The following is a 20,225-nucleotide window of genomic DNA, read 5'->3' on the forward strand; positions in this document are numbered from 1 at the left end:
TCAATTAAAACTTACTAATTTTGAAATTCAAAAGCCAAAACAAAAACGACATTGAAAAATCCAAAATTAGTACAACCCTTGTTACTAGTGCAGCAAAACTGTGTAGTAGTTGACAACTACGTTCTACTAGTTCTTCTAGTGATAATATAAAGTTCGACAAGTCCTCGCACTTCATTCAAATGTCAACTAGACCACCGCCTTGCTAATAACATGCGGTTGCCCTTCTAGTATGTCAAAGTTGTCCTACTAGTGTACAAAATGTTTCTAGTAAGACAAGTGAGAAGCTTTGCTGTGTTGTACTTGTTCCTTCACTTTCACCCCCCCCCCCCCAATTTTTCATTGGCCCAGGAGAACAACGGTGTGATTCATGTGCCTGTCCTACGTGACGCCCTCTTTATTCTATCTCTGCCCCCCCACCCTCCTCCTCACGCTGGTTCCTTCCTCTTGTTTTGGGCCGGTGCACACAAGGGGGGGCCCCGGGTGGGCTTGTCCTCTGTCCCAACCCATCCTCAATGGTTCCTCTGTTTGACCCCCCCCCCCTCCCCCATTCCCTGCTAAAGAGGATAATAAGAGCCACGGTAGTGTCTGATCAGCCGCCGCTCATTATACAGGAACGTAGCGGGCTTTATCGCCGTACATTACGTTACATAAGCACCTGACATTCCGCTCGTATGGCCGACTTACTTACACTTACGTGATGTTACCGTGTAATTAGAAGAAGGCAGGAAGTGATAAGGAAGAGAAGATAACACGGTGAAATTAAGTCTGTTGACGTCTTAAACTGCAGTTGTCTTGTTAAACATCTACATTTAAAAAACTATTTAAAAAAAAAACTTTTGTGGTGTAAAACACTTTTTGGCGGTTTATCACCTGCAAATAATGGAGGTCTGTTGTAATTTCATTTAATAATAATAAATTTTAAAAAATCACATAGCTTAATGCTAAAGTATAATGTTAAATGCCATAGACATGCTAACAAAAATTAGCATGTACGTTATGGTATTTAGAAACCTTCAAACAACTGCTCCCCTTAACACACTTGGAGCATCAACACGGACAAGCAACGCATAGGAAAATACTCGCAGGCATAACGATAGCAACGGAAATATTTCGCCAACCAGTCAAATACACACAGGGCCAAAGAACTGCCGATGATGTCATCATTTGTATGTCACAACTTCGACTAGCAAAACACGTGTATACGTTGCGATATGCACACATAAGACGATCCCCCGTCATTTTCAAAATTGTTGAGATTGTGTGCAGATGTGCGCCTCTTTCACAGCAAACGCCTACGCCCGAGATGAAGTGACAAGAAGGGGTCTTCACGTTGATATCATCTCAACTAGAAAGTCAGCCAACGTTGACCGTTGCCAAAAAAGATTTGCGTTCGCTCAGCACTCTGCACTTTTGTTAGCAGGCTACTTTCTCAGGAGGACCAAGAAGTAAATCATTTTTGGGTTCCGAGGCAAAAAGACCAAAAAGTAAATAAGATAACACTTACAATTAGCTTCTTTTTTTTTTTAACTAACTACTGTACTCTCATAAGATGTTGACTTTTATTTGCACCTTGCTTGGTTGTGGTTATATTTTGCGTTCTCCACCCTCAGCAGCTAATTTCCTCTAAATGACAACTTCCTGTAGCACAAGTGTACAGCTGCATGCTCTCTTGTCATATATCGTACACCAACACACAAACTGCAACACAACATAGCAATGCATGAAGAATGTGCCTTTATGCCTTAAAACATTATATATACAGTATTTGATGATGTTATATTTTTGGTACAGTACTACCAAAATTCTCCATGCAGGACCCTGGGCCGGTTAATCTAAGGTCATTTGAGGTGGTAAGTTGTGAGAAGGCCGAGCATTGCTTAGATTCCTCCATGCAAGTGCGGACGATATTTATTAACTGGATGTCAGATGCATATTTATCTCTCTCAAACTTTGGCCATGTGATGCGGCCTTCATCCAGTCACCATAAATCAATTAGATTATTATTTTGTTTTAAATCAAGTGGCATTTTTTTGGTGGTTTCATTTGAACTGACCTGAGTTCGCAGCAGTCAGTCCATCTGGTAAGCACTTTCATCACAGTTAAAAGTCCGACCTTGGCACAGGTCTTTATGCGCTTTAATGACTAAATATGAAGTATTGTTTGGCTTTAAACTTGTACAGCAAGGAGGCGTGTGACATCGTTCTCTATTAAGCTAATTAAACTAGTATGAGTCTAGAATTGAGTTTAAAAAAAACAAAAAAAACAATGACAACCTCATGATGGCCATGATGATTCAAATCAATGACTTTAACATGTGCGACAGGGGGGAATTTTATTTTATTTTAACAACAACAACATGGCGGCGACCATTCAAGACAATGTCGAGAACACACAAGTAGAAATGTGGCTCGAGGCTCCACATCCATCATTGTGTCGTTGTATCATTTGACCTTTTAAGAAGACAGACGCAAGTGTGACTTTTTGACCCGCCACCCATAAAAAAGTCAATAGAAGACAATATGAGGTGGGAAAAGCGCAGGTGGCAGTGGTGGGAAGTAACGATGCACAAATACTCCCTTGACTGTACTTAAGAGACCCCTGTGTAAAGTGAATTCGGATTTTTGATTTTGAAAACATGCAAAGACTGAGAACAATGCCGTTTGTAATCGTGCGGTAAGAGTGCCTCGTTGTCAGCTGTGAATGTGCGCACGTCACACAGAGAAGGAAAATGAAAGAGATGGGGCGATTTTTTCAGACTAAAATGCTGGCATGGTCGCTTTAGAGTGCCTCGTTGTCACGTGGTGGAAAAGCCAAGCCACACAACGACCCGGTGGGATATAACCTCCATCGGAGGCTTTAAGCCGACATCATTTCATTTGTCAAACATATAGTATTGTGTAGACATAAGAAAAATCGATACTTGTTCTTAAGTACAGATTATGAGTACTTTTGCCACCTCCAGAGACAAAAGTATGACTTTTTGACCCGGCACCCATAAAAAATGTCAATAGAGTTTAAAAAAATGAGGCGTGACAAAGGCAGGTGTCAAAAACAAGTCAATACGTCGAGGAGAATACGTAGAATATAGGAGACGAGGAGCAAACAGAGCAGGTGGTACAAACACAGGGTTATTAGCATCCGCTTCCCAAATATTCCTTCGCATAGCGCTGAGCAATTTACACTCGGGTTAGAGTGCTGAGTCAGACACTAGATCACATGCACTGGAATACATCTTGGAACGGTGAGGGTTATAGGTCATACAGAGCCAAATGAGAAATGCGTGAGCTAAAAACAAACATTCACATGGTGCTTTTGAGCAGAGAGGCTGAAGGTTAATTATTCATGAGGTTTAAAAAAAAAATCGAATTTTGAAGTCACAAGGTAAAAAAAACCCTGCTTGATTACACTTGAAAGCTTCCCACAACACTTAAGGCTGAAGATAAAAAGTATTTGTTTACATGGATATACAATATCTGCTCATTTAGGTCTGATTTTCTGTGCACTTGTACAAAAGCAGAATAAATAAAATATTTTTGACATTTTTTAATTGTGTACTCTTACTCTATCTTAAATCTACATTGGCTGCAGATATGAATACATTTCTATACTAACACTACTTTAATATAAAACATTTGACATTGTTATCTTGTATAGCCCATCTTTTGTATATCATATTTTAATTTCAGGTTCTTACGAATATATATTTTTTTAATAACACAAGACAAGGACAAAAAACAATAAGCAAAAAAATAAATATATGAATATGAATAAATAAAAAATATTTTTTTTTTCAAGTTTCAGTTTAGGCTTTTCACTAGTGCAAAAGGTTTTCTGTACACAAGCAAAAATAATAATAATTACAACTTTAAACTATGAATAAGAAAGCTGTAGCTTTTAATAATTACTAGGTTTTATTTTAGGTTTCAGTTGGGGCAGTACATATGCACGATTTTCTATACACAAAAGCACAGACAATGAAACACAAATCTGATCAAAATAGTTATTTTAGTTTTAGCTTGGTTAGTCAGTCATGATGCATTTCTGTAAACTATTTAAGACTTTTGTTCATATTTCATGAACAACTGACCATTCAGAAGCTCACATTAATGACAATTAGACGTTAACATTATTGTATTTCAATCAAGCTCCAGAACGTTTTTTTTTTTTTTTGTGAAAGCACATTTAATTTCACAAACTGCACCCAATTTGAAGATTGGTGCTGCGTCACAGACTTCTGTTCTAAATCAGTTTTATGACTGCGGGACGTGGTCACTTGCAAGCATGACTCAGCAAAAAAAAATAAAAAATAAAAACTGCGTCAAAAATTCGAGCACACATGTGCCAAACGATGGGTATGCGAAAAAAAGTGTTAGAAGATTTACGATATAAAAAAATAAATTATATATATATATGAAGAAAAGAAAGAAAAATATCCAGGGGAATGGCGTACCTTGCTGTCGAGGACGCCGCCTCCCTGCACCCCCACCTCTGCGGCCGAGGATGAAGCATCTTTCTCCTCCCCGCTCCGGGCGACGTCCCGCTGCGCTGAGCTCTCTGCTCCCATGGCCAAGCGACGGTGCTTGTGTTCCGCTTCCCTGGGGTATCGAGTCGGTATCCTACCCCCGCGTCCAGAAAAACAACAACTGATTGCAAAAGTGCGAGCTGTGTGCTGCGTAACCGCACCGGAGTGTGACCTGGGGGGTATGAAGTGAGAGAGATGGAGCGAGAGACAACTCTTTTACAGCACCCTCCCTCCTCTTTCCTCCTGCCACAATCACATGAGGCTACACTCCTTGCAGCATCACTGAGGTGCTGATGGAGGATACACACATGGGACGCTCTGGCATATTGTAAACAGGCAATACTTGTGAAACATTTCCTCGACACAGAAGACAAAAACATTTGGGTTGTCATTCAAAATTAATAGATGGCTTGCTTAAACCACAAGACTGTGTGCATGGGTCCGTTACCTTTTTAAAAAGTCCCTGTTGCAGGAAAAACAACAACGTGGTCTTACCGAGAATAACTTGAAACAAATACGAATGTGATTCACGATTAAAAGGTATGAAAACACAGTAAAACCAGTTAATCCATGTCAAACACGAAATATGAAAATACTTTATATTACGCTACCGTTTCAAAACCACAAAAACGTACATCTATGAAATATGGACCCCCCCCCCAGAAAAAAAAATCATATTCAGACGCATAAACAATAAACAAGTTAATGTTTATATATTAGTATTACTATTAATACTGTCCTAAAATAAATGTTTGCAAGCAGTTGCGAGAGCCGGCACGTCTACAATGAGTAAAAATGAATGCTTGCTATCAACCGAGGCAGAAAACTAGCTAGTTAGCATGGCAACTAGCTAGCTAGCATGGCTAACATCCATTCCATTTCCACTCTGTTACGTCAAAAATTCAAATTGTTTACATTCTTGTTGTGTGAAAAAAATCACATAATAACCCAAACATTTCAAAATAATACATTTTAAAGTTGCTATACTACGAAACCACAATATTTTCTGCTCATGGTTATCATAGTCATAACCAGATTTGTATTGGCTGCTGCCTTCTTTATGTCTCTTCTGGACTACTGTAACACACTTTGGAGTGAACCAGGCCTACCTCAAAGGACTCCAGTTGGTTCATGCTGCTGCTTTCTTCTTAACTGGAACACAATCGGAAGCAAATAACTCCAATTATGACCTCCCTGCACAGTTGACAGATAAAAGGGGACCAAAAAGATGCCACAATCTGAAATTTGACGGCCGTTACCTCCCACCCAATTAAATTGGGTTGTCATTATAAATGAATAGGACTCTTGCTTTGACGCAGGAAAAATGCTTAGCTTTTTTCTTCTTCTAAAAACAACAGGTGGATTGTCATCATATTTAAAAAAAATTGCACACAAAGCGAAAAAAAAGAAGTAAATGTAGATATAAATATACGGACAGCAGCAGAGCTTATAACACTAGTGACTAGCTAATCAAATATTTGGTGGTTCATAATTAGCAATTGAGTAGTGTCAAAAAGGGTTCCCACACGCTTACAAATGTACCTCTTAAATTATTTTTATCAAAACGAATCCGCTCCAGCCTTACATATTGTGTCATTTCATTTAGCCATCTGGAATATGATCCTGCACAAAATGCCTCATTTGGCGGTAGCGGGAAAAAAATGTGAATGGGGAAGATGGTATCTTTCTTGAAGTTCTTGAAGAAAAAAAAACATTTATGTTGCAATATACATCACTTATACTACTAAGTCCTCTCTCTCTCCAATCCTCAAAAACATGCTTGGAAAATGTAAGCATGGAAAAATGTTTACAGTTGATTGGTTTAAAAAATGAAATAAATTCCCAGCAGTCTGGTCTTCATTTCTCAACATCCGCTGCACTGCTTACAGGATGTCGATGTTAGAATTTTGGTCCAATCAGAGGTCAACCTTTGTGTTGCCATGTCAACCTAATCTGCCGAAAGCCTTCAGAAACAGCAGTGTTTATCAATGTAATTGTGTAATGGCTGTACAATATGTTATTCCTATACTATAAACTTAATATTCCGCCTATTTTTTGGCATCTATCTACTTGCACAGAATTCATCCGATTCTTGTCATTCCAATTTTAACATATTCCAAATATTCATGCTAAGTTCCATTTTTTGTATTCCAAGTATTCATGCCTTACCCACAATTCCTGATTTTGTACCTTAATTTCCCCCATTCATTCCTAATGGGAGATTCAACCTTTCACATTTATATCATTTCAAAGTGCCATTCAAAACACTCAACTGTTTCATTTCACTTCTTTAGGGATTGATTCTTCACACCCTTGTTTTTCTGCGATAATTTTTTCATTTATTCACCGATTTAAACCATTCTAACTTTCAACTCTTTCCAGGTCATTCTGCAGCATTCCATGCCATTCAATAACATTCCAAATCATTCCACAGTTTTCATCCAGCCTCACAGCCTTCACACGCAATTTCTACAGAAATGGCATTTTCTAGTTTAAAATAAATTAGCAATGGGCTTGTTTCTTTAATAAATCAGATTTCAACTTTATCCTCACGGGGACTTTGAAAATCTAACAATCTGCACAGAACACTTTGGATTAATGTAATTTTTTTACCTGTTTTTGTCAACTATATACTGATTGCAAACTGTTCCAAATAATATTAGCATAACACTTGCATGCTGTTATGCTTCTTTTTTATTTTATTATAAAGTATTACTTTGTATGATTATGTGACAGTAGTGTTAAGAGGTGGAATAGATTGGGTAAACACACTGACATACAGCAAGTCCATTTTGTTATAAGCAAGTAGCATTATGCACCAAGTAATGAATCCGCATACGTTTCCATTTGTGTCGAGCACTGAACAGTATTTAAAAGACGAGAGTGTAAACAAGTCAGGAACTTTTGGCCTGTTGAGTAATTTAAAGCCATGATGGTCGCTCCTCATCAACATGTCTGTCATCCACTCAAGAGGGTTCATAAACACACACACACACATACGGAGAAAAAAAAAAGCATCGTCTCACTACTGTTTCCACGAGCACATTCCTCGAAGTCAGTCACGACTGTAGTCGAAATGTCAGATCCTGCCCGGTGCGCACAAACCCACAATAACAGGGTGTACAGATGTGGAATGCTGCCCGTGGCAGACACGCGTGTGCGCACACGACTTCAATGTTGCTTACAACACAAGAACCTCATCCTGGAGGACAAAGAAAAGGATGTTATTGACAAGTGTAAACTCAATTCAGTGAACCTCCATTTATCAGACTCAGAAAATCTGTGATGCAACCAACAAAGCGGTACAATTTCATCTAATAAGAAAACCGACATCCTAATGCAAAACACCATAGATGAGTTAATGAACCGATAAACTGCTGCTGCTCTGTGGGAACAACAAATACAGTATTAGTGGAGATTAGTTGGGGACCTTTTCTGTCTCTTCTTCTTGCTCTTAATTACAGCGGATACTTTTCTGGTAGACCTCAGGACTGCCTGATATGTTGCGGCGGAATGAAGGCACACAACTAAATTCGGATTTGCCTGCGTACTGAAAAAATACACACAAAAACAATTATTTAATCAGCAATATAGCTGAGTTTCACTTCATATTTACAAAGAACGTCGTCACACATCGTCAAGTAAAAACACAAAAACACAGTTTAGGGAGTAAATAATTGTATTTGAGAAAACTGGTAAATAACCTCAGGCACAATTGATGTAGTCGCTGAATGATTGAAATGATATGAAATGAAACAATGAAACGCTGATTTTAACATGGTTAACGTGCAGCCGCTCCAGCAGGAGACAAAAGGTTGCTTGTGCGTCAAACAGCTATTTGGCTGTGTGCCCGAGTCGTGTAAAAAGTTCACAGCCAGGATAAAAAGCAGCATTACATAGGAACCTGCAGTTTAAACATGATTAAAATAAAGACTAAAACACCTGAAAGTAGAGTTTTGCGAAGACAGGTGAAAAGCATCTGCAAACGCGTCATCTTTGGCAAATAACACACATGTGCAAATACAGCATATGGAACACAATGGCGATATGAGCTGCTGGGAATAAATGCAGAGTGTTTCCCATCAGTGATGAGTCTTGATGGTACATGCAGTGCGCATCTTGAGGCCTGGGAATAGAAACGAGATGACGCATTTAAAAGCAGCTTGCGTGTGTGTGATGTTGCATCTCTAAAAGTGTATTGTCTCATCTTTTGTGTGTGTGGATGATTCAAGCGATTGGAACTGGTCCAGAATGGAGCAGAGAATGATGTAAGGGTAAGTGAAACATTCTGGAAAAGATCAATAATGTTCTCAGGGTCCAAAACCAAACCCTTCAGCTGATGTGTTTTGACAAGGACAAATGTCTCAGTTGACTCGCTTACAGCATTCTTGGTCATCGTGGACGATTCCAGGAAGAAAAATTAATACATTTAAGATCTGCTTCCACCAAGTTCACAAAAAGTCAGAGATAATAGAGTATTGCAGCAGTACTTAGACAGTTTTAGCACATTTCTTTGTTTAATGAAGTTATTGCCAACTCAGGTTTTCTTACCTAATGGTGAAAACACTATGGACACGTATGCTTTTAAGGGCGATATTTGAGATCAAACATGGATGAGGTTTATAAAAAATAAAGTTAAATGTGCAAAAAAAAACACTGTTTACGCATAATGTTTTATCTACTATTAAAATAATTACCATAATATCTACAAAATAAATACATTCTATGTATCAATTACTAAGAAAATACTTGATTTTACTAATATGTATTTTATTTACATAAAATAAATTAAGAAATTATTTTATTTAAAAAACCTAAATGTATAAATTGCTGATGCACGAAACAAATTTGGACAGAGGTTTGAGGTTTATTTGTTGATTTTATGGTAAACAAAAATTTAAATAAATAGATTACTTTTTACAATGTATTCTTTCCAACTTATTTATTATTGCCATTTTTTTTACAGGTAGTCCTCAACTTACAAACAATTTAGTTTAAATTTAAAGTTAAATTTTATGAAATTATTATTATTATTACTAAAAATATAATAAGTTGAAACAAATTATATATATATATATATATATATATATATATATATATATATATATATATATATATATATATATATACACATATATATATATATATATATATATATATATATATATATATATATATATATATATACACATATATATATATATATATATATATATATACACATATATATATATATGCATAACTTCAAGATTATTATTTTTTTATATTATATTTTAATATTATTTTATCATTACTATTATTTTATTTATAATATTTGTTGTATGAAGAGCTTGTCCGTCATGGCTCCCGTGCCGTGCATCACAGGACAGTTAGGTAGATGAATTTGCGCAAACTACAGACTACATTTTTAACTAACCAATTTTTTTTTTTGGGGGGGGGGGAAACATCTAAAAATATAGCAAATAGTCCAGGACTTTTGATAACATAAATGCTCGGTGGGCCGAATTAAAGAACGTCAAGGTTTACCATTCTTAACCGCACTGTAGCAACCAAACAACCTTTACCATTTGGTGGCAAATGACAACAACAACAAAAAAAAAAAAAGGGATTTCAAAGTACCAAACATTTTCCTGTGAGGATCTAGATGTGCTCAAAAGAGTCCGGTGATCTCCTCAGTGAAAGGGTCCAGGTCAATGTCGTAGAAACAGGGTCGAGTTGGCAGGCCAGGCATGGTGCTCATCTGAACGGAAGACAAGAAACATAAAGACGTGTCAAAACAGTGAGGCTTACTAGGACTGACCTGCCAGCAGTCCAGACCCGTCTGTCTCCCATTGAAAATGTGTGACACATTATGAAACGCAAAATAAGACAACATCAGGGTCATCAGTCCTCAAACTTTTGTTGAGTGTTGTTAAAAGTTAAGTGTGATGTAACACAATAGTAAACTGCCAGCTTTTTTGGAACGTGACGCAGGATGTAACAATCAGAACAAGATCAACGCTTCTTAAAAGATCATAAAAGCACAACTGAATCCAGGATCCATTAAAAAAAGTCGGATTACAATTTAGATAATGGCCGTAAGCTTTAAATTAACGCTGTCCCCATAACATGCTGTATGAGCAGCTGAGCAGCTCCCAAGACTTTCTATCAAAACTGTCAGGTTCAATGACTATAATTTCGAGTTGACTCAAGACAGACTATAGAGTGGAGTGGGGACCACATTCACTTTAGGCATGTTGAACTCAGCCAGTCAATGGTGTCTTTGTCCGTCTGCTAAAAACATATTTAAAAAAAATAAAAAGACTCATCATTACTGTTGAATTTGCATGGGAATGTCAAGAGATTGTATCAACTATTAAGCCATTTATTGTGAACATGTGAGTACATTATATGTTGTAACTCACCATGAGGAGCTGGACATACCACGGTCACGTGGATTTATTGAAGAGGGAAACACATCATTAAATGAAGGACATGAGAGGAGACACATTTGGACTTTTACTAACAGCATTACATTTAGTGTAATGCCTTCTAATGAAGCCTGTGTGAAAGGTAAATAACCAAGACATGACACACTTGGCAGACAAGTTGCCAACCTAGCAGTGAAACTATTTTAATTTAGTGAAATAATTTTTAATTGGCAATTGGCAGAATGTCTCTACCAAACCTTTTTATTTGAATTCCAAAAAGGTGGACAAAACAAACAAACAAAAAAAAGACAGTTTTACACAGAGGTCTGTCTCCTCAAATTCCTGCCCTAAAAACTATCCAACCAAGGGGACAAGAAAATGATCTGGCAGCATTCTTTGCATGCCTCCTCGCTTGTGACCCAGGGCCAGCTTTACGAGGCCATTAGTGGAATTGAGGCGGGAGGAAGTGACTGGGCAATTTCCTGCTCGGGGAGAGGAAAGGCGGCACTGCAAGTAAACAAAACTGGGGGGGGGAGTACTTGCGGCAAACTCCGACTGCTGATGACTGGTACTGAGGTCATCGTGACTCTTCAGACCACACGTGACTCAACGTGCGAGCAGGCTTGAAAGAATTCAATAGTGTCGCATTACATCTTTATCTAATGGACGGCATTAAGACATGCAGCAATGAGGAAACCACTTAATCTTAAAGGCCTCCTTTGACGTCATAGAGGTAGCTGAGTAGACATGATGTCGGAAGAAAGTACAGTCGACCCCCACTATTCACGTGTGGTAGGGACCGGATCGGCCAGCGGATAGCGAAAATCTGCGAATATTTGACGGCCATTGAAGTGTATTGAGATCAAGGGTGTCGGGCGATTGAAATTTTTAATTGTAGTTAATCACATGACTTCAATAGTTAACTCGTGATTAATCGCACATTTTATATCTGCTCGGTTCTAAATGTACAGAAACGTTTTCATTCTCTTGTTAACATAAAAGAGGGAAAAAATGTTAAGCTAATAGAAATATGGCTGCATATTTTAGTCATTGATACAGTCATTTCGATTGGACCTGCTGTCCAGAGTTTGGCTGAATTTATACTGCTTGGTACACAGTTTAGACAAGGGCAGGCCTTATGTTTGGTACCTGGGCCTTCAGTGCGGACTTACACTATTTAATCCACCTCTTTATACCGCCACTATCATGCATTATAGAAAGCATCAACAAAACTATACAAAAACCCAAGTAACAAAATTAGCAAAATCCAATGATGATTGAATTAACCTGGTAACGTAAGGCTGGAACTGATTGGAACAAAACAAAAAAATCCACCTCTCGTACTATAGGCAATGCAGCCAAAAGAAACGCTAGGAAATGAAGGAAATCGACTGTTGATAATAAATTAATACGATTACATGGAAACTTTTAATATGAAAAAATACAACAAGATGGTAATTGGAGACAAGTGTAGCACTCTGCCTTTCTTGGCTGAGAAACGTTTTGCACCCAAAAAAAAACCAGCACAAAGCCGAAGTTGGAAGCTCCACTTGAGCACATAAGCCCCGCTATTATGCTAAGAAACATAGCATGTCTTTGTCTGGGAATACCCCCAAGGTTTTCCGACTCACGCTAATTGTGAAGAGGAGTCTCGTTCTACAAATAACAGTAACTCGCTATAGGAGCGGGGAATCTGGGGATTATAGAATTTAATCCCAAAGCAAACAATTCAGAAAATCATCAGACAATTACTGTTAGCATCAGATCAACTTAAAGAAAAAAAAATGTGTTCTTGGATTTGAGATTGGTGAGCCAGTTGCGTTGAAGGAACAGTGGGAAATCTCTTTAAACAGACATACTATTTGGCCGGATATCGGGAATTGTACAGCATCCAGGTAAGAAATACCGGGTTGAACAAAAAAAAAAAAGGCAGTAAAATGTGCACTTAAAATCCAGGTCAGCGTTAAAATGTATCTCCTGCTCGTGGAGGAGGTTTTCGATAAATCTGAGCTCTTTCGGGTTGAATGGTGCAGTGGAGGCCACGGGATATGAACTCTTCAGGGTTCCATTGTTCTTCTTTTCACCCCTCCCTCACATTTCAGAGGAATGACATCAGTCCCCTTCCTGATTCTTAACCCTGCAAAGACCCCTTACCCCCTTTTCCCAGGACCAAATGTCCCCCTGGTCTCACACTCACACACCCACAACAAGACCCGTATTGGTTGGATATTCCCCCGTCCTGGAGTCAGTGGGGACTAAACGGTTGGGTTCCCACCACTCCAGCAACAAAACAGTCTGCGGTCATATTTGTGGGCACGGAAACAATGCAGCAAAAAGCAAGGGTATTTCACTTATTGAGTTATTTTCAAGATTGAAAAATAAAATGTTAGTTTATGCTAGTGTTATTTATGCTAACAAATACTATTGATGAGTCTCATGTGAAAGGTGGTTTGTTTTCATTGAATAATTAAACTAATGAATAAAGTTAGTAAGATGGGTTTGTGAAAGTGTACATGCTAGATGCACGGCCTCGATGATGATTATGATTCGCTGCGTTGTAAGTGATTTGCCACCATTATGTGGCATCCATATTGAATTACAAACTTGGGTCACAATTATAGACTTTCTCTATTCGTAACAGGGCTCAGACCCCATTTTCACCATAAATGATGGCAGTGCTGCAAGAATGTCATCACGTGGCACAAGAAGGCACGCCTGTTAACCACCGTGGCGGTCCAGTGAGCCCAGAGTTTATACAGGGGATACGTTCCAGACCCCCTGCAATATGTGAAAATCCATTAGCGACAGAATGAGAGAAAAATATATATAATTCCACTAATCTTCTAAACCAAGGTTATTTATCATAGTTAACAAAAACTCGCAAAATAACTAAAATCCAAAATGAAAAGAACATTTCCGTTGACGACAAAATAATGAAAAGCTTTAAAAAAAAACAATTGAAACTACATCTCATATTTGGAAAACTAACTACTGTATAAAAATTACCTTTCAGTGAAAATATCCTTCGTTTTCATCTTTGTCAATATTAGGGATGTTCAATACCGCTTTTTTCAGACCGATGCCAGTAAAAGTGCTAAACTCTTAAGGAGTCACCGATATCAACTATTATCCATGAGTTTTCTGGGTTGATATTAAAATTTATTTAGGTATTACTCTACGTCTGTACAGGAGAGGAAAGGTAAAAATATCAAGACTAAACAAAAATGACAAATTTACTAACAAGCCAGCTTTCAAAACTGAAATTGAACAAAAGTAAAAAAACAAACAAAAAAAACTATAATGCAAATCCAAAATTATTATTACCGCTTGATTACATTTGAAAACTGCGGCTCTCCTTTCCCACATGCAAGGACACTAGAATTTCCATTAAAAATATGTAAACACTCTAGGGTACAAACGAAGAGAGGCCTACAAGTATTTTTCAGACAAATATTGACTTTAATTATGAGCAGGTACTACTATTTTGCCGGACCTCTGCGTTAAAGAGAGTTATTGATCAAATAAATAGTTCAAAGGATTACTATGAGACTGTTTTGGTTAGGAGTCACAGTTCAGGGGTCGTCAATGTACCAGTGACTCCACGGGCCACAGCAGATCAAAGGCAGAGTTGATAGACCGGGGCAGACGCCACATCGAGACACCTCCACCCCTTCCCAGCATGCCCGGTGTCTGACACCTCTTCATCGGCCAATCAAAGCTCAGCCCTCGGGGGCATCGTGGTCTAACAGCAGGATATGCAATGTTTAAGGAACCCACTGCCTTCATGCTTGAGCCCATTACCAACCAAGAAGCTCCATCTTGGTCCAACCAGCTGGCGAGAAGCGCAAATGGCACAAATACCACTGGCAAAGTAAGGAACTTAAAGATGTCAAGTACAAAAGTCATGGTGATTAAGTTTGTGCTATGTCAAGTACCACAAGAGTTGCTCAATTAAGACATAAACCACATGACATGAGCCACATTATGTTGTGGCTTTAAAGATTGGGCTGTTTGGGGGAAGCGCAATATCTTAAGCGAAGTGATAATACAGTCTGTATTTTTCAATCACTGCACTACAAAGTTTCAAGAAATTCTGGAATTTGGGGATTATTCTGAATTGATAGAAATGGTTTTGGATAAAAGGGAAATAATTTTAAATGGATCTGAATGTTAATTTTTGAAAGGTTTGAACTGGGGCCCAATTCAAAGCATCTTACACACTTATCCAATGCTCTCAATTTCAATATGAACTTGATCACTTGCAATGATCTAAATTGGATTAAATTAAATCTGCGCTATGAGAGATGACACCAATCTCCTACATACCGTTCCCACGAGGGGATAGATGAAGCCAGCTCCAATGCTGGCGCGAACATCTCGGATTGGCAAAATGAATCCAGTGGGTGTGCCTTTCTTTGCCGGCATGTGGGACAAGGACAGGTGGGTCTTGGCCATGCAGATTGGTAAAGATCCATAGCCCTGATTTAAACAATAAAGGTTCAATTCAGTTTCAGGCAAACAAGCGTTTCATTATGCAGCGGTAACAATCTCACCTGTTGATCATAGTATTTTATTTTGTCCATAGCCTCAGAGGACAGCTCGATGTCATCAGCTCCATACACTTTTTGGGCTATGGTTCTAATCTTCTCCACTATTGGCAACTATGACACCCAGGAAAAACAGGAGAGGACACGTGGGGAGGAGCAATTCGATTTAGTGAATATGCATTCATGTGACAAGAACGTTGAAAAACAATGTACGGAATAGAGCCAATTCAATTCGCAGATGCTTACAGTACTGCACTTTCCTTTCAAGTTCTTGTTAAGGATTTACCAACAGGAAGGCCATGCTTCACTTCAAAATTGCTCAAATCCTTGCAATTTCAGACAGTAAATATTCTCAGACTTCTGTAGTCTCCATGAAAGCGGATGGATTATCTTTGCATTTAATTAAAATTAGACATTTGCAAAAAAACAATGATCAACATTTTTTTTTACCGTTTTCTGACACTAGCGTTACAGACCAAACCGGTTATTGAATCATAATCAATTTAGGTGTGTATTTTCTGCACTGTCCATTTGTAATAATGTCCTGTTTTTTAATAAAATGATGGAAATTAAGATTTGTTGTTTTAAATCTCATTTGTTTAGTTAAAAAAAACTGACAGATGTACAGAACATTAAAATTATCGTTAGTTGCAGCCCCATACAAGCCCTATTCTGTACATTAGATTATGGGAGGTTTTTTTTTTTTTAAATCAATTCAATCAGTCTTGTATGACAGCACAGTATTGTACTTCCGTTGTGCTTTTGGCCAGCATAAAGATGCATACTGTAGAATAGGCGGACAGAGGGTAATAACAGGATAATTAAATGGAGTCACGATTTCCCAGGCACACTAACTCAAAACAGCTGATGTTTTTTGTTGTTGTCTTTTTTCCACATTAGCATTCTCCAACTCTGACACCCCTCCTCAAAATAAAAAATCACAACTAATCCAAATATGCAGAAATTAAGTAATTTTAAGGCATCTAGTGAATGCCAAGTGGAAGCTGCGCTCACCTAGGCTTCCTAACTTCCAGGAACTTTTAAAGTTGAAACTTTCCATGGGAATTAACGGAAATTTATGAGAATAAATCCACCCTTTTAACTCATTTGCTCCCAAAAGCGTATAAAAACGTTCTAATTTAAATGTTTTAAGTGTCCCAAAAATTTATTTATATGTTTTTTATGCTAGTGTATACAGAAAACTTTGATGCAGCCTCTGAACTGAAGAGAATGGTAATAGTGATGGTAGTTATTAAAAACGGCCAGCAGGTGGCAGAAGAGTAGAAGAGATCAACCAGGGCCATGTTGAAAACAAGCTGATTTACTCACAGTTCTAAGCAAATTTGTGAATAATGATGAAACTTAGCTATATTCTAATGCCAATTGCTGCAAAACGGAAACAGATAGAAATGTACTTTATTTTCCAGATGAAAGAAGATACTAATCTTTTGGTAGGTTCTATGTTTTTATAGCAATAGAACACAATATTCTGTGTCCCTTGCAAAAGCAGTCAAAATCTAGTAAAACAGCCGGGAGCGAAGGGGATTGCTTCAGTGAAAATGGCTGGGAGTGAATGAAATAAAAAAAACCTTCTCACCTCAATGTCATAGAGGAACTGGAATTTACTGGGTTTGCTGGTGGCGGCTTTCACAGCGTGGGCAAGCTCCACAGAACCTCGCCCACCCTGCGCCCAGTGGTGGCACGGCACTGCGTCGGACGCCCCGCACTCTTTGGCGATCTGACACACGAGGTCTATCTCTGGCTGGGTGTCTGTCCTGAAAAGGTTCATGGCAGCAGCGTTCAGTCGCCATGACATCAAATCGTTAAATCGACAAAGGTAGAGAAGAAATAATTCTTACTTGAAGACATTAAGCGCTACCACGACCGGAACCCCAAACAGATGGGCAATCTCGATCTGCTTTCTAAGATTGCTGAGGCAGCCATCTTTAACAAGGGAGAGATTCTGCAAGAAAATTAAAGAGAAATGATCAATGAAGTGTATTTAAAGTTGCATATGCATTCTAACACAGATGGCTGGCCAGAGTACTGTTGAGTTGCATTTGGACAAGGAACTAAAATTCAAAATCAAACATTGCAAAACTAAAAAAAAAAACATCTATAGGATTCATTTACTTAGCTGAAATGGACTTTGTTGCAGTCAGAAATTATTTCGATAGTGAGAAAGAATTATAGCCAGTTGCTATAATGAAAAAAATAATGACAACATTCAACCAACCATTTTCTACAGTGTCTGCACTTATTGTCCTTTTGATATGGAGCAAATAAAGTTGCTATATAAAGCAAAAAATAATCTGAAGTTTGCAAGAAAAGTTGTAAATTCACAAGATCCTTTTTTTATTTATTTTTTGCAAGTATGTATGTCAAAATAAAAAAAAATTGTAGTCAATATATTAGATGTAACATGACATTCTTTTTTCCGTCATACAATCATATTACTACTATGTAGTTTGTTGTCAGTCGGACCCTAAATCATCCTTTGCATTCCTATTGCAATATCCTACAAACAACAAACAACATATTTTAGAAGTGTGTATGACATGTGGCAGTCTGGCTTAGACTGCCAAGCACATGAACAGCACATCGTTACACCCACGTTTGACCATGCAAATCCAATCTGAGTGTGTCTCTGAGTGTGTCTCCGTGTGTGTGTGTGTGTGTGTGTGTGTGTGTGTGTGTGTGTGTGTGTAGCCTTGCAAGCAGAGCCACACAGGTCTCATAAATTCATTTCATCAGCTCTGTTTTGCCCCAACTACTTCTGGTTCTCATTACAGGCTTGACAATTAAGCGACACTGCTACATTATTTAGTCAGCTGAATCTGCCTTGAAGTGCGCTTGATCCCAGCCAGATATGGAGGTGCACACGCACACACCTAAAGGATAACACCAGATCATTACCGGAAAAGCACAATCAAAGTTGGTTTCAGCTGTCAATCAAGTAACTACTGTTTATCGCATTAGCGGGCAAAATGAATGGATTAGACGTCAGCGTGATAGTACGTGAGAGCCTGTGGAAGCATGGAAATACATTTAAACGTATCGGCTAATACTTTTGAACATATTTATATGCCCAAATGTAAATACGCTCGAACGTACGTGCAAATACATTCAAACGTATTTGCAAATACGATATATCTATCTATCCATTTTCTTAACCGCTTTTAAATACATTTGAACGTATTTGCAAATATGTTTGAACATCTTTGCCGGTCAAAAATATTTACTCCACATTGGCAGGTCCACGCTTCCATAAAGAGCCAGAAACAAAAAGTGGATGCAATGAAACGTCAAAAATTGCAGCCCACAAAAAAATGGCCAAATTCAGTCTAATTTTAGTTTTTGTCTATGTACTAAAGTCACAATGCAATGATACCGATATCCACACGAGTGAAAAGCTATTTTGTTTGTGTGCAAATGTCACAGGTTCACTCAAAAAAAAAACGTTACATAAATGGACAAATGACTGATTCGTAATTGAAGTCTTGCTTCGCCTAATTAATTTAAGGGGCTACAATTAGGGCATCCTGAACATCACGCCTAAATGCAAGGAGCAATTTCAGACGAGTCCTTTATTTTTATTTTTTTTATAAATACCTCGTTGATGTATTCTCTTGGAAGTGGCACGCCGGCTGATACCTAAAAACAGAAATAGTCGAAAATGTAATGAATTTTTATTATGATGACTTCAAAGGTCTGTCAAACCACAACAAAAGCCCAAGCAAATGTCTCAGAAACACAATGCTGGATGTAAGTAGCTTGCTTCAAACTGACATAATGCAAGCGAGAGGTTTGTGTGCAATGCGCTAAACTTTACAGGGGATGACGAGTTGCAACTTGCAAGCCTGTGTGAAATAGGCATACTGCACGTGAGAAGTGAATCAAATAATAGCAAAAGTTTCTACATTTTAAACCCGCTCTAATCGGTTCATCTCTTAGTCTGACCGGACATCTGTGGCGCATTTGGATAGTTTCCCGCCGCGGGCCCATAATTCAATCTCTGCGTGCTTGCGTGCATTTAATCTGTTGTTATTGCAGTGGGATTCAACAGCATGACATTCCTAAAATATAAATTGGTGTTATGGTAACTTCAGATACTGCCACATTACATGACTAAAGGCTGTTGACAAGATGCCAGTGAGCAAAATGACAGAGTCAGCGTGCTGTTGGAACTTACATTGGGACCGCCGCCGTGCATCTTCAGAGCCCGAACGGTCGCAACCAGCACCACCACACTGGGCCTCAAGCCTGAAGTGCGACATTTAATGTTGAAGAACTTCTCCATCCCGATGTCCGCCCCAAAGCCGGCTTCGGTCACTGCAAAGTGCACAACATTACTTTCCTGACCTCCATATAATTGCATATCCCTGTCCTGTCACAACTCTCGCATCTTCTCGCACACTGAAGGATGCAAACAATGGAGAATCTTTTTGGAGACGTGCTGGTTGATCGTCTGGCCCACAGTGATGGGGAAAACTTGTAGTTTGAGTTTGAAATAGACACGTTCGATAACACTTTTTTTTTGTTGACGAATACCAGCATATGTATTGACATTGAGTACTCACTGATACCGCTAATATTTTTTATTTAACAATTTTATTTAACAAATGACAAAATATACAGATGATAATTCACCGATGTGTCAAACTTACACGATGTCAGATTTATTTATTTTTACTTAAGTATCAGTGGCTAGCATTCTTACTTCTCCACCTATATTAACTCATTCAC

The 20,225-nt window shown here is 38.3% G+C and overlaps 2 protein-coding genes across 3 annotated transcripts in view; both read right to left on the reverse strand.

Moving 5' to 3' along the window:
• akap12b (A kinase (PRKA) anchor protein 12b) overlaps window positions 1-5,765 on the reverse strand; it is a 44,402-nt gene extending 38,637 nt beyond the window's left edge. Inside the window, exons 1-2 of one of the 2 annotated variants that reach the window (XM_086061755.1) lie at window positions 5,632-5,765; window positions 4,451-4,694 (exon numbers count right to left, since the gene is read on the reverse strand). In XM_086061755.1, coding sequence (XP_085917881.1) covers window positions 4,451-4,564 — 114 coding nt within the window. In that variant the 5' untranslated portion in view covers window positions 4,565-4,694; window positions 5,632-5,765. Of the gene's footprint in view, window positions 1-4,450; window positions 4,750-5,631 lie in introns of those variants that run through there. The other variant, XM_086061756.1, reaches the window with a different exon arrangement.
• A 2,418-nt stretch (window positions 5,766-8,183) lies between these two features.
• Window positions 8,184-20,225, reverse strand: part of mthfd1l (methylenetetrahydrofolate dehydrogenase (NADP+ dependent) 1 like) — a 37,080-nt gene continuing 25,038 nt past the window's right edge. Inside the window, exons 21-28 of the mRNA XM_086061770.1 lie at window positions 19,672-19,811; window positions 19,092-19,133; window positions 17,339-17,442; window positions 17,077-17,254; window positions 15,486-15,593; window positions 15,259-15,411; window positions 10,142-10,262; window positions 8,184-8,648 (exon numbers count right to left, since the gene is read on the reverse strand). Coding sequence (XP_085917896.1) covers window positions 10,173-10,262; window positions 15,259-15,411; window positions 15,486-15,593; window positions 17,077-17,254; window positions 17,339-17,442; window positions 19,092-19,133; window positions 19,672-19,811 — 815 coding nt within the window. The 3' untranslated portion in view covers window positions 8,184-8,648; window positions 10,142-10,172. The remainder of the gene's footprint in view (window positions 8,649-10,141; window positions 10,263-15,258; window positions 15,412-15,485; window positions 15,594-17,076; window positions 17,255-17,338; window positions 17,443-19,091; window positions 19,134-19,671; window positions 19,812-20,225) is intronic.

Source organism: Leptonotus elevatus, chromosome 18 (genome assembly GCF_054856555.1).
Source record: "Leptonotus elevatus isolate MCC_2025b chromosome 18, RoL_Lele_1.0, whole genome shotgun sequence".
In the NCBI taxonomy this organism is placed as follows: Eukaryota; Metazoa; Chordata; class Actinopteri; order Syngnathiformes; family Syngnathidae; genus Leptonotus; species Leptonotus elevatus.